This window comes from Hevea brasiliensis, chromosome 4 (assembly GCF_030052815.1).
Source record: "Hevea brasiliensis isolate MT/VB/25A 57/8 chromosome 4, ASM3005281v1, whole genome shotgun sequence".
NCBI classification, from domain to species: Eukaryota; Viridiplantae; Streptophyta; class Magnoliopsida; order Malpighiales; family Euphorbiaceae; genus Hevea; species Hevea brasiliensis.
The window spans coordinates 112,349,286-112,363,388 of NC_079496.1; the positions used below are offsets into that span (position 1 = coordinate 112,349,286).

At 33.2% G+C, this 14,103-nt stretch overlaps 2 protein-coding genes and 1 long non-coding RNA gene across 3 annotated transcripts; all 3 read left to right on the plus strand.

The window, feature by feature from the left end:
• The first annotated feature begins 1,271 nt into the window (after nucleotides 1-1,271).
• LOC110639605 (putative GATA transcription factor 22) lies at nucleotides 1,272-2,826 on the plus strand. Its single transcript, XM_021790624.2, has 3 exons — nucleotides 1,272-1,635; nucleotides 1,741-2,091; nucleotides 2,181-2,826. Exons 1-3 carry the CDS (start codon nucleotides 1,429-1,431, stop codon nucleotides 2,520-2,522), a joined length of 900 nt encoding a protein of 299 aa, XP_021646316.2. The 5' UTR covers nucleotides 1,272-1,428; the 3' UTR covers nucleotides 2,523-2,826.
• Nucleotides 2,827-7,795: 4,969 nt separating this feature from the next.
• LOC110639610 (uncharacterized) lies at nucleotides 7,796-10,613 on the plus strand. Its single transcript, XM_021790632.2, has 9 exons — nucleotides 7,796-7,950; nucleotides 8,028-8,084; nucleotides 8,182-8,233; nucleotides 8,322-8,395; nucleotides 8,481-8,611; nucleotides 9,019-9,142; nucleotides 9,285-9,380; nucleotides 9,492-9,790; nucleotides 9,873-10,613. The coding sequence occupies exons 1-9, from the start codon at nucleotides 7,926-7,928 to the stop codon at nucleotides 10,611-10,613; spliced, it is 1,599 nt and encodes a 532-aa protein (XP_021646324.2). The 5' UTR covers nucleotides 7,796-7,925.
• Nucleotides 10,614-10,666: 53 nt separating this feature from the next.
• Nucleotides 10,667-11,386, plus strand: LOC131179326 (uncharacterized). The gene is made up of 2 exons (XR_009148348.1): nucleotides 10,667-10,851; nucleotides 11,169-11,386. It is a non-coding gene; the product is annotated as an uncharacterized LOC131179326 (long non-coding RNA).
• Nucleotides 11,387-14,103: the final 2,717 nt, after the last annotated feature.

Below are 14,103 nucleotides of genomic sequence, written 5' to 3' on the forward strand. Positions count from 1 at the left end.
TATAAAATTTTAAAATTTAAAAAATTTTATATTATATTTTTAAATTTGAAGGCAATTTTATTATGATGATTAAAATTTAGGGAGAATTATTAAAATTAATTATCCTATAATAAAAGACAACAACTTGTAATCACTTTCATTTATTTATCATTGATGTATAATCATATAAAATCTGACATCGATTACAGTTAATTAAGACTAAAAAATTTATAACATTATCAATTATTGATGGTTGTCTATCATTGATTGAGAAAGTTTTGTATAATTTTATAATATTTTAATTTAATTAATTTTTTAAATTTTTATATTTAAAATTAAAAAATAATTATTTTTAATTAAAAAATTTTTCATTTTAAAAAAATAGAATTTATACATGATTATATAAGATTTTTTTTCATTCTTTTCTTATAAATAATTTATTTTAAATGAATTCATAATGAATTTAAAATATAAAATATAAGATAAAAATTATATTTAAAATAGATAAAATTAATGTATTAATATTTTAAATTCATGATAAATCATATTATATTTAAAAATTGTAAACTTTTTTGAGAAGATTAATAATGGGAAATTTAATAATATTAACAACTTGAAATTTCTAAATTCACTAATCTTTGAATTATTGTTTTAAGTTATTTTAGGATTCCCATGAAATGCCAGAATTCTACCAAGTTGAAGTGCTATGAAGCATTATATAAAATGTTGCTCTAGATTTAGGACTTGAAACTAATATAAATTGAAACTCTGAGAAGACTATAGCAAGAACATATGGTAATAGATATTCAACAACCTCAGGCAGATGAAAATAAAAGATTTGTAGCAAACAGATTTCAAAAAATAGAATAAAACAATGTATGGCAATGCATTATGATGAATATATATTAATCTTTTATTAAAAGGGAAAATATAACTAAACAAATGAATCTAAAGAAAATGCTTATCTGTTTCATACATATTGATAAGGCTACCTTTTGAATCAGAGGTATATTGGAGAATGCATGAAGAATCTAGCTACCTAGATATGATTAGTTGAAGGGTAAGTTACCATTGGTTGTTTCTAGTTCTTACAATTATTAATTAGTTACAGCAAGTGTAAGGCAAGGTTGAAAATTTTGCAGATAGGGTTTGTCATATGAGGCTGTGCAGTAGCAATCCACACTTCTCCTTTTGCATTGGTTTGTCTCTTTAACTTGTTTGTTTAGGCTCGTATATCGTGAAGTCACGTGAATGTCTTATATATGGTTAGTAACTTGTTACTTGTAGCCTTGTAGGGGCTCTCACTACTTTTACCTCTCTCTCTCTCTACTTCTCTGGCCCTTTCTCCTCTACTCATTTCTACCTCTCCCATCATCTCCCTATCTATCTATATATCTCAAACCCTTCTCACGATTCCTTCTTTACTTCTCTCTCTCTCATCTCCCAAATATGACTCCTATTTATCATTCTTCTTTTTCTCCTTTTCTCATAGACCTCAATGAAGACCAACAACAACAACACAATCAACTCTTCTTTTCAAAACCTACAGAAGAAGCTGCTTCTTCTTTATCCTACCCAATTCTCATCAACCCATCTCAAGTTGATGCAGGTTACTACCATAGAGAATTGCAGCCATTAATACAGCATCAAGAAGAGGTATCTTAATTATTCTTTGCTTATTATATTAATAATTCATTGTATATATATTATTGGTCGCACTTATGATCTGATCACTTTATCTTATCCTTGTCTTTGTCTTAGGCTAATATTTCTGCTTCTCGTGGTGGGTCATGGGATTATCCAACACTTAAGAACGAGAATGGCCGCAAGGAAGAAAATATAAATGAAGACAAAAGAGAGAACAATTCAGTTAAGTGGATGTCTTCAAAGATGAGGTTGATGAGGAAGATGATGAGCTCGGATCAAACAGTTGCCGATACACGGGAGACTTGTATGCACAAGTTTGAAGATGACAAGGGCCGATCATTACCTTTACAAGATGATAATAGCAGCCAAAATTTGTCTAGCAGCAGTAGCAACTCAATTAGGGTTTGTGCTGACTGTAACACAACTAAGACCCCTCTTTGGAGGAGTGGACCAAGAGGTCCAAAGGTATAAAACTTTCTCTCTTTCACGACATATATACCCTTATATCCTATTATATGAATTCCCAAGTTCCTTACAATTACGTTCTGATGCAGTCACTTTGCAACGCCTGTGGAATTCGGCAAAGAAAGGCGAGGAGAGCCATGGCCGCAGCTCAAGCAGGAGGTGCGAATGGAACAATTTTTAGTCCTGAGACGGCGGGGGCCATGAAGACCAAGGTGCAAAATAAAGAGAGAAAAAAGAGTAACAGTCATCTTCCGTTCAAGAAAAGGTGCAAATTTACAGCGCAAGCTCAAGGCAGAAAGAAGCTTTGTTTTGAGGAGTTATCAATAATCTTGAGCAAGAATTCAGCTTTTCATCAACAAGTTTTCCCCCAAGACGAGAAGGAAGCGGCAATCCTACTTATGGCTCTATCTTATGGCCTTGTTCATGGTTGATGAGTTTCCATAAAACCTTTGTTTAATTTCCTTCAATTTTAGATTAATTTCTTTGTTTACCTATAGTATTAGAGCTAATCAAGTACCTAGAGTGCATATTTCGTGTGAGAGATTTTTTCTCTATTAGGGGAATTGAGGAAGTATGGAGATTTTGAGTCTGTTAGGTGAATGATATGTTTTTTATTCCTGAATTTCGTATGTGTGAGATTGTTTTATATAAGAGAGAGAAATAAAATCAGGTGTGAGTGTGAATAACAAATTTAAATTTAATAAAAAGAATAATTAATGTTGTGATATGAGTTAATCGTAGTATATAGTTAAAGCTAATACATTATATAATAATTAAATTAAATTTTTTTTATCTATATTCAATTTATAATGAATTAAAGACACAAAATATATAATGATACTCACCTATGAATGTTATATATTTATATATTGAGTTTATGACAAACCAAGAATTTTCCAAACCAAATCATGGGGGATGTGTGATATCCACATTCTCTGTTATTTATCAACCTTAATTAATTAATAAAGTATCCAAGCTTTCTCTATGTCTTCCTATAATTTGCCTGTTCAAGAGCTCTTAGTCAATCCGCATACAGGGACTGATCAACTCAAGTGAAGTTATGTATGTATAGTACATATTGTCTTTCATTAATGATCTTTGACGATCAAGGCAGTCAATAATGTAAGGTTCACGAGATCGAATTGTACATAACAGTAACTCACTTTATCTCTTAGTGAGTGGCCCAAATCAATCGACTAACATGGGCTAATCATACTTTTTAATAATTTATATATAAATTATATACATATATTAAATTCATCATAAATAAAATTTAGATAAATTTTTTTATTATTTAAAATAAATTTTAACTGAAAAAAATAATATGATATTTATAATTTTTAATGTGATTTTGAAAAAAAAAATAAAAAAGAACTGCAAGGGAGTAATAGTTACGTATGAGACATTGTCTGGATGGATAATAGCGTTGAAAATTTTGTTGTACAAGAAGCACAGGTGGACTTGTACTGGAGATCCGACCTTCATGTGTTGATGGAGGTTTTTCTTTGTATGGGACAAAATAAATTAGTTAGAAAACGAACACTCTTGTATTTTTTTTTTTTTTTTAAAGTTCTAAGAAGCTAATGTTTTCAAACCCTACATTTTTTTAAATTATACTACTAAATATTAACCCTTTTTTGGATTCTTAATTATATAAAAAAATTAAAAAAATAAATGAAGAAAAAAAATTAAATTTTGTTAAAAGGAGACTGTTAAATAAATTACGTATTAATTCATTTTAATATAGACTTTTATAAGTGATCGGATTGTGTTACGTATTAAACTTTAAATTTACAACTCAACCATTTATATTTTGTTCTTTCATTTTGTGGATTTTATAGATTTTTCATGTAGAACAGGTATTTTTAATAAATTTATTTTTCTATAAAATTTTTCTTCAAATAGAATGACTTAATTACCATAAGTTATGATTTTGTTATTATATGATATTAAGAGTATATAACTAATTTTAATATATATATATAATTATTTACATATTTAAAAAATAATAATGACAAATAGAATGTTGAATATTTTGTTCTTTCATTTTATATATTTTATAAATTTTTCATGTAGAACAGGTATTTTTAATAAATTTATTTTTCTATAAAATTTTTTGTAACAACCCAAAAAGAAAAATAAAATAATAGTAAATAAATAAATAAATTATAAGTAAAATAAAATTAAAATATTATGTTAAAATACTATAAGATTTATTTGAATTGATTTTAAAATAAAGAAAAATAATTAGAATAAATAAATTAAAAATTAAATTAAACATTTAAAATTTTTTCAGAAATGAATCTCGACAACATATCTGTCCATGTTCATTCTCAAAAAAAAAAAAAAAAAAAAAACTCAGCAGCCCCCCTAAAACTCTCTCTCCCGTCACTCTCCCTCCCCCTCCCTTTTTCTTCCGACCACTGAGCCTCCAGCCACCATGACGGATCGGCGAGAGGTCCCCCCACCTTGGACATCGCCGATACACCACTAGCCGGCCGGCAGAACCACCAAACGCAGCGGTGTGCTGCCGGCAAGAGAGGGAGAGAAGAGAGAGAAACGTGCGCGCAGGTGGTCCAACTTCCAGGCGCGATTCCGGTTTCATCCGACGTCCGATCTAGGTGATTCAGATGGCGTTGGAAAGCTTGTTCCGAGAGCTTTCTTTTGATACCAATTTTGCAGTAAATGAAGGTCAGATGAGTAAGATATGGAGAAGAGAAATTTCGGGTTTTTCAAGCTTTTGGGTCAGATCTAGGACGATCCGACCGTTCCATTGACGATCCGAGACCATCTATGGACTGAGGGAGAGGAGAGGAACATGATGGTATGATCAGATCCGGAGGATGTCACCGGTGACTGGCGGCCGGCCACCGTGCGCGGTAGTTCTGGCGTTGGCTCCGGTAAGCTTTGTGGATGATTCAACTTCCAGAGGCTTACTCATAAATTTTTGAAATTTTTGAGACACAGATAAGCTTTGGGTAAGATTATTTTCATTATTTCTTAGTCTGTGATGCTTAAATGCAGTGTTTCTTAAACAGAAAAAATTGAAAAAAAATTCTAAGAAAAATATATGATGAAAGTAAAATTATTTGGAGATATTATATGGTATTTATTGAATTTTTGAGTGATTGTAGAATATTTTTAAAAAATATAGATGGATTTTAGTTAGATTTTTAGTATATGGGCATATAAGATTATCTGAAATTATGATATTTAAATTTTATATGATTGGTTGAAGCTTGAGAATAGAGGTTTAAATATATAAATATTGAATTGGGTTGAATTAAGAATATGTTAGCTGTTGGAAACTTATGGAATTGAGTAATATTCTTGAATATAATATTTATGGGTGATTAGAAAATTACAATTCCTTTTATGATAGCTTTATAACTTTATTAAGAACCGCGGAGCAAAATTTTAGAATTTTTAGAGCTTGTTTGAGTGGATTTTTACAAAATATCAATTATAGGGACTAAAACATAATTTTTCAAGTTTATGACTATTGTCTGATTTGGAGAGCCCAGGAGGGGCCATATAATATTGATGAGATGTGATTGTGAAAATTGAGATTTAGAAGTGTTATTTGAATATTTTTGCAGGTTGGGTAGGTTTTAAATATAGAGAAAACTCTGTCAAATTTTCAGCATAAATTAGGATGTGTTGCCTCTTTAAATTTATTTTTATTTGAATTAGCACTAATAAATCCACAATAAAATTATGTAGGTGATTAGGGTCAACCGTTTTCCTTCACCCAACCTCTACAGTCGTCTTTGGTGTACTGTGAGTAAAATATTAATTTTAATTATAATTTCAATATTATTATATGTTCAGGCATGCCCATGCATCACTTATAAATATGTATTTATGTAGTTAAACACTAGGCACATTTTATATTACATTCTTAGTTGATGAATTACCATGGATGTTGTTTGTGGTAATTTGGAGCAGTGTGCATGCATTGGCGTGCGTGTGGTATGGTATTGGATATGGACAGGATGGATAGACATGGCTTGAGAGACACTCGCTCGGACCCAGTCCTTATGGATAAGTCGGAGTAGACACGGCTTGAGAGACACTCGCTGGGACCCCGCATTTGGTTTATTAAGCGAAAATCCTGCTTGAGAGATACTAGCTGGCAGAGGTTGGATTAAGAGAGCTGTATAGGGGATTAGCTCCCATATATGTACTGTTTGAACAGTGTTGGCTGTGTGAGTGCTCCAAATTGCCTTTTTGCTATTATGATGTGATGTGTATGAAAATTTTGATGATGTTGCATTTCACTCCACAGAATGCATTAGCTTTAGATAGCTATAGAGATTATGGTTAAAATTGATATTTTATTCTCTGAGTCGAACGCTCACTCCTGTTCACCTTATTTTTTCAGGCTATAGAAGAAGAATTTTTTTAAAAATAACCTGCTTCTTTCCTCGTAGGTTATCAATAATTACTTAATTGTATTATTATTCTCTAAATTTGTAATTTAAAACTCTGCATGTATTAGTAGTAGCATTAATCTTGTCAGGAACTGTATGAATTTAAGTTTTTGTATTTATAGATGAAAATTTTTTTGAGTTTTCAATAGTTTATGAATGATGTAGCAGGATTGAACTGGGCTCCCTTAATTTTCCTTTCTGATAATTATTAAGTTAAGTTGGCCCGAAATAATATTATAATAATTTAATTTAATTTATTTTATATCCATATTGGGCCTAAATTGTGGGCCTAGTTATGGGTTTTGGAAATAGTAAGGCTTATTACGAGCCTTGGGGGCTTTATGCCGATCTAGGTTCTAGTGCTGGTCCGGCCCATAAGTTAAGTCGTGACATTTTTCTTCAAATAAAATTACTTAATTAACATAAGTTGTGATTTTGTTATTATATGATATTAAGAATATATAACTAATTTTAATATATATATATATATATATATAATTATTTACATATTTAAAAAATAATAATGGCAAATAGAATGTTGAAGTGCTCAGTAGAGCCCTTATAAAGACATATAGCAAGACAGAATATTAAAGTAATTTTGTCAATAATAAAAGAATTTAAGTCAAGGATAAGGATTGTTATTTATAAAGCTTGAATTTTAGAAATTTTTTCATAGATCTAATTTATGACCAAATTCACAAATTTGTATTATAACCTGATTAGACTATTTTAAAGAGATCTTTGATGATAATTATGGATATGATTCGAAACTTATAACTAATCTTTTTGGGGTGTGGAGACAATGTCTCCTACAATGTGGATCATTATAAACATTTTTTTTTATCTATTGTAATAAAATTATAATAAATTAGAGGAATACGTTAAAATTAAAATTTAAAAATCTAAAATAAAACTTTTTTTTTTACTCGAATATATCTTTACTCGAATATATCTTATGATCAATCAAACCATATAAATCTTGTATTCATTTTTTTTTTGTTTTCTTGTGCTACTTGTACTTGCGACATAAATGTGTGCGCATTTTATAACTTTTTTTTCCTGAAAATTTGTCCAATTCCATAGGTAGGATTGCAGGACCTAACAATTTGAGCTACTATACAAAGACAAAACAAGAGGTCTGGCTTCCCAAAAAGAGGTGGTTAATAAATAGTCATGGCCGTTGTGGGGACCGCACCATTTTAACTTTGCTTCAAGTCAAACCACAACCGCACTTTTTCATCCAATCCCTTTTTTCCACATCCTCGCTTGCGTCCATCCAGCCAATCTCGCTAGAATTGAAGCAATATATTTATGGAAATTTTACAAAGATGAAGGTCTACTTTCTAGTTGCACTTGATCTTATGCATACTTTTGTCCTACTTCCCCAAGCTTCCATCTCTGATGCCAGGAGCCATCCAAGTTTCAGGTACTAGAGTACTATATCTTCTTAACCATAATTCAAACCTGGCAATTACTTTGATGCTTGTTTTGTTTCAAATCCAGTTCTGGAATTCATGGCTCTTCAATCATCGTCATCCCTTGCACAAATGTCCATCAAGAGTAAGAAATCATAGCCAATTACTTGTCCTGTTCTGTGGAATTTCCACCTTTCTTTCTTGAGAAGAGAATTCTACTGATGTTTATATTCATAATGCAGTTTCCATGGGTAAAAGAGAGCATCAAACTTGGGATAAGGGGGAGTTCTCTTTGTAAGTTTGCTCATCCTTTTACAGTTTGGTTTCTACTCTTTTTGCTGCTTGTTCAGAAATTTTGCTTATGTTTCCAAGTTGTTTGCAGTCCATTAACAACTCTTCGCGACAATTTGATAGTTACACTTCAGGATGCTCAAGGAAAAGAAATATCACATACAGGTTTTGCGCTATTGTTTCCCATTTTGCTTCCATCTATCAAGACTGAAGCTGTGAAGCTGATAAGGGTGATAGTGTTTAATGGCAGTTATTGAAACCAGGTTGGTGATTGAGAAAGGCATTTGGGATGACATATTTCAGTTTGAAGGAGGTGGGCATGTGCATATGAAGCTGCAGTTTGTCCTCAGTGAAGAAGATCGCCACCGTATCCGAGTCATGGTATTGTTTCTGCCCCCTATTTCCTTTGATTTTAACTCTTTTGTGCCCTTTTAATCAATTGAGTTTCTGAAGGGTCAGTAAAAATTAATTTATAAAAGCACAGCAAAACCAGAAATTCCAAATGTTTTATGCAACTACTTACAAGAACTAACCTTGCCATTCTTCCCCCTGGAACCTACGAAACAGTTGTCGCGCATTTAAATTTGTGAATCACTGAATTGATTCTCAGAGTACAGGATAATAACCTACTAAAGCTTTTCAAGGAAATCTTCATTCCAGAATATGTAGTTTACCGGACTAAATAGACAGTCAGCCTGTTTTTTTAATTTATTTGGAGTCATAAGATGAAAGCATGGTCTCTTCTTCTCTTAATATGGTTGATAGTTATGTCTAGAGTTTACTTGCAGAGAGAATTGGCATTGAGAAAGAAACGCAATGAACTTCTCAATAGTGAAGTTAGAAGTCCAACACATGCTACTACCGTTGGTAGTAACATTGCATCATCTTTGCAGCCCAATCATGAAGTCTCAGGTTTGATTTTGCTTTACCAGTAAAAGTGATTATGAGAAGTTTCGAGCTGAAAGCTGAAAACAAAAGGAACAGATAGTCCTGTTCTACATTTTCCTCATCTGCTAAGCATTTTTTCTTGATTTCTGGGTTCTATTTTCTTAAGATTCACATAAAAGCCTTCTACAAAGTGAAGTGATTCAAACTGGTCTAAGTTCAAACAAAGAAGGAAACTCATTCTGTTCAGAAGCAAACAAAACCAGTTAAGGATTACCATGCATTGTGTGCGAATTTGCTATTCCATGAGACAAATATTGTGAAAAGTACTTCAGTGATTTTCTAATGACTTTCCATCTGTTTTAGAATGATACAGATAGATTCAAAGACACTTCATCCACCACTCCTATGTCGCCTAGGTTTGATATACATCAACGGGAAGTAAGCCATAGGATTTTGGTTGAGAAAGGTTCTACCAATGCTCCTACCACAACCATTCATTCAGAAGAAGCTTCATGTTTGGAAAGCTCAGGATCAGTAGTTGCTGCAAAGAATCAAGCCCCTGCAGAACTTAAGTTAGATGGAGCTAATGACCCAGAGAAGCAGAGCCCAGTGGTGAAAACTCATAGCAAGATAAGAAATATGATTAGTGCCTTTGAAAATAGTCTAAATCAGGTATCCTTATGCTACCGGTTACTCATAAAATTCTCAGTTTTTTTCTGCAGAGTAATAATCTGCTGAACCTGTGTTAAAGCAGGATATGAGACCTAACATAAGACCAGCACCAATAGGATCCCAGTCAAGTAAGAGGAGATTGGATGTTTCTTCTAAAAGTAAACACTACACAGGAGACATGCAACAAGCCCCAACATATATCAGAAAAAGAGAAGATCAAATTGGTTTTGTTAGAGCTCTTGCTGGGTCTACATCATCTCGTGAGGCAGGTCAATCGGAGGAGTTAAGAGCTGGACATATTCATACTACAGGAACAACAGTAGATTTGAAGGATAAAGTTGAAGTTATGCATAAAGTTGACACACACAAAGTGAAAAAAACTTCTGAAAAATTAGAAAGAGCATCAACAAGTGAAAGAGCTTCTATCCTGAGGAGAATGCTTATTGAAAAAGGTACACGAACATTGAGTAACTTGTTTGCTGCGAGAAGACATTCTGGTGACAATTCCCTCAAACAAAATAATGGAAGAGAAATTCAGCCAAAAGGTATACAAGATGTAAACATTCAAGGTAATTCAGACGATGAACCTCATTCCTCAGAATGCTATGGTTCCTGGATATTTCCTGATGGAGGAAAACGCTTGTGCATCACAACTGGTGGAAAACAAATAATGGATCTAATGGAAAGTTGCCATGCCGAAGCAAGTAGCGAACTGGGAAAGATGAGCTATCCCACAGCAGAAAATGAGAAAGAGGTATTTTTCATTTTTCTATATGGTTTTTACAGTCTCCTAATCATTGTTTTGCAAGTCAGTTTAGACTAGAACAATCTTCGAACTCATTTTATCTGTCTAAAAATGGCATTGATGACTTTCATTGCATTTTTATCTGCAATTTTACAATCTATAGTTTTGTTTTTCAAATTAATCTCAGATTGGTGTGCTTGGTGGCACTGATATTCTGGCGAATGAAGGTGATAAGACTTCTCTAAGTCAAAGACACAGAGAATCAGTAACTGAGAGCTCAACAGATGCTGAAACTTCTAGAGGGCCGGTTGGAGAGGTTGTATATCTTCTCCCCTTTGCAGTACAACAATATTGTTTTGTTACTAACATGTAGGAGTCTTCAGTAGACAATACACTGGGTATTAAAAGACTGAAACAAACCTTCTATACCAATTTATTTAACTCAGGACTGCTTTATGCATTCTTCTAAGTCAAGGATTTACACCGAGAAACATAACAAAAGTTATCAAATGCAAGCAGAATTTTGAATTCAAAAGATCTAAATGCTGCCAAAATATTAAATTATTTATCAGAAAAAAAAAAAGCACTTCAGTAATTTGAATCAAGTATTGTTGCTTTCTCTGTTTTGACCAGGTGATGAGAGTGTTGATCATGGTTGGATTTGCAACACTAATTTTCTTCACTAGACAAAGGAAACCAGGTACCCATGTCTCTAGTTGTTCATAGGTTATTCATTGTATCTTGTAATACAAAGAGAAATGTGCTGAAAAAACTGTTTTTTCAGACAACTAAGCTGATGGAGCTATCCATTTTCTTTGTCATCATGAAAGTAAGGAAAATATTTTATTTGTGCCCACCAAATTTTTTGTAATTAAGTGAGCAAAGGTTCTCACATCATGGACGGGTGTGGGTAAAGAAGTTAGTCCATAGGACAGATAGTAGAACAGATAGTAGAACAAAACACAAGATAGACATAGAAAACAATAGAAGATATCATAGAAGGAGACCAATTAGGAAGAAACAGGATAGGAGGATCAGGGTTGGTACTTGGAATGTTGTATCACTTACAGGAAAATTAATGTAGCTTGTGGATACCTTGGAAAGGAGAATGGTGAATATTGCTTGCATTCAGGAGACTAAATGGCTAGGAGAGAAAAGTAAGGAAGTGGGTAATTCAGGGTACAAACTGCTGTTTACCGGAAAGGAGAGAAACAAGAATGGAGTGGGCATAATCATAGACAGGACATTAAAAGACGCAGTAATAGCTGTGAAAAGAGTAGGAGATAGAATTATACTAGTAAAGCTAGTACTAGAAGGAGAAACAATAAATATGGTTAGTGCTTATGCCCCACAAATAGGACTAAACAGTGAGAGTAAACAAAAGTTTTAGGAAGATATGGATGATTTAATGCAAAACATACCGAATGAAGAGAATGTTTTCATTGGTGGAGATTTGAATGGACATATAGGTAGTGATAGACAAGGTTTTGAGAATGTTCATGGAGGTTTTGATTTTGGTAGTCGAAATGAGGAGGGAAAAAGCATCCTGGATTTTGCTATGGCATACGACCTAATACTAGCAAATACCTACTTTATAAAAAGAGAGTCACATCTAGTGACTTTCAAAAGTGGGCAACATAGAAGCCAAATCGACTTCCTCTTAACCAGGAAGATAAATAGAGCTCTATGCAAGGATTGCAAGGTCATTCCAAGAGAGGCTTTAACAAGTCAACATTAGTTAGTGGTCTTGAATGTTAAGTTTAGGAACAATTCAAGTAAGGTCAGAAGAAATAGAGTAGCTCGAACAAAGTGATGGGAGTTCAAAGGAGTAAAGCAAGTGAAGTTTAAAAATGAGCTTCTCGAGTCTGAAGTATGGAAGCTGGATATGGAGGCCAATGATATGTGGATACAGATGGCATCAAAGATTAGAGAAGCAGCTAGAAAAGTACTTGGAGAGTCTAAAAGACATGGACCACCCTCAAAAGAGAGATGGTGGTGGAATGAGGAAGTACAAAAGGCAGTGAAGAGAAAAAGGGAATGGTATAAGAAATTACCTAAATGTGATAATAATGAGGCATATGAACAGTACAAGATAGCAAAAAAAGAGGCAAAAAAGGCAGTTAACCAAGCAAGAGCACAGACCTTTGAAAAGTTATATGATAAACTTGAAACTAAAGAAGAGGAGAAAGATATTTATAGATTAGTAAGGATGAGAGAAAGGAAATGTCAAGATCTCAATCAAGTTAGGTGTATTAAGGATAAAGAAGGAAAAGTGTTGGTGAAAGATGGGGACATTAAAAAAAGATAGAGAAATTATTTTAATGATCCCTTTAATAATAGTCAAAATGGTAATAGCGTGAATATAGACTATAGAACAATAGAAAATAATGTGAATTATACTAGAAGGATTAGATCTTTAGAAGTAAAGGAAGCACTTAAGAGAATGAAAGTGGATAAAGCCTGTGGACCCGATGAAATACCAATTGAAGTGTAGAAGTGTTTAGGAGATATGGGAGTGGCATGGTTAACTAAATTATTTAATAAGATTCTAAACTCAAAGAAAATGCCTGATGAATAGAGGAGGAGTATTTTAGTACATATTTTTAAAAATAAGGGAGACATACGGAGTTGCTCAAACTATAGGAGAATTAAACTCATGAGCCATACTATGAAGTTGTGGGAGAGAGTTGTGGAGTATCGATTACGTCATGATACTTTTATTTCTCTCAATCAATTTAGTTTCATGCCCGGTCGTTCAATTATGAAAGCGATCTTTCTCATTAGAAGCTTGATGGAGAAATATAGAAATGTGAAGAAAGATCTACACAAGGTTTTTATTGATTTGGAGAAGGCTTATGATAGTGCTCCAAGAGATATCTTACGGAATGTGTTAGAACAAAAGAGAGTATCTATTAGGTACATACAAGTGTTGAAAGATATGCATGAAGGAGCAAGTACTATTGTGCGCACAGTAGGAGGGGACACAAGAGATTTTCCGATCTCAATTGGATTACACCAAGGATCAGCCATAAGCCCTTACCTTTTTACATTAGTTTTAGATGAATTGACGAAACACATACAAGAGAGTATTCCTTGGTGCATGATGTTTGCGGATGATATTGTTCTGATCGATGAGACACGAGAAGGAGTCAATAGAAACTAGAGCTTTAAAAAAATACTCTAAAGTAAAAGGGTTTTAAGTTAAGTGGAACGAAGACAGAATACATGCATTGCTGCAAGTTCAGTGAAGGCCAAACTGGTGATAGGGAAGGAGTTAGTTTGAATGGAGTGGTACTGTCCCAAAGTAATCACTTTACATATCTAGGCTCAGTCCTTCAAGTAGATGGGGGATGTGAGGAGGATGTTAGTCATAGGATTAAAGTCGGATGGTTGAAGTGGAGACGTGCCACGGGAGTTTTATGTGATCGCAAGATTCCCAATAAATTGAAAGCAAAATTTTACCGTACAGCCATACGACCTGCTATGTTATATGGTAGTGAGTGTTGGGCACTGAAAGAGTTGTATGCGTCTAAGATAAGAGTTGCAGAGATGAGAATGTTAAGGAGGA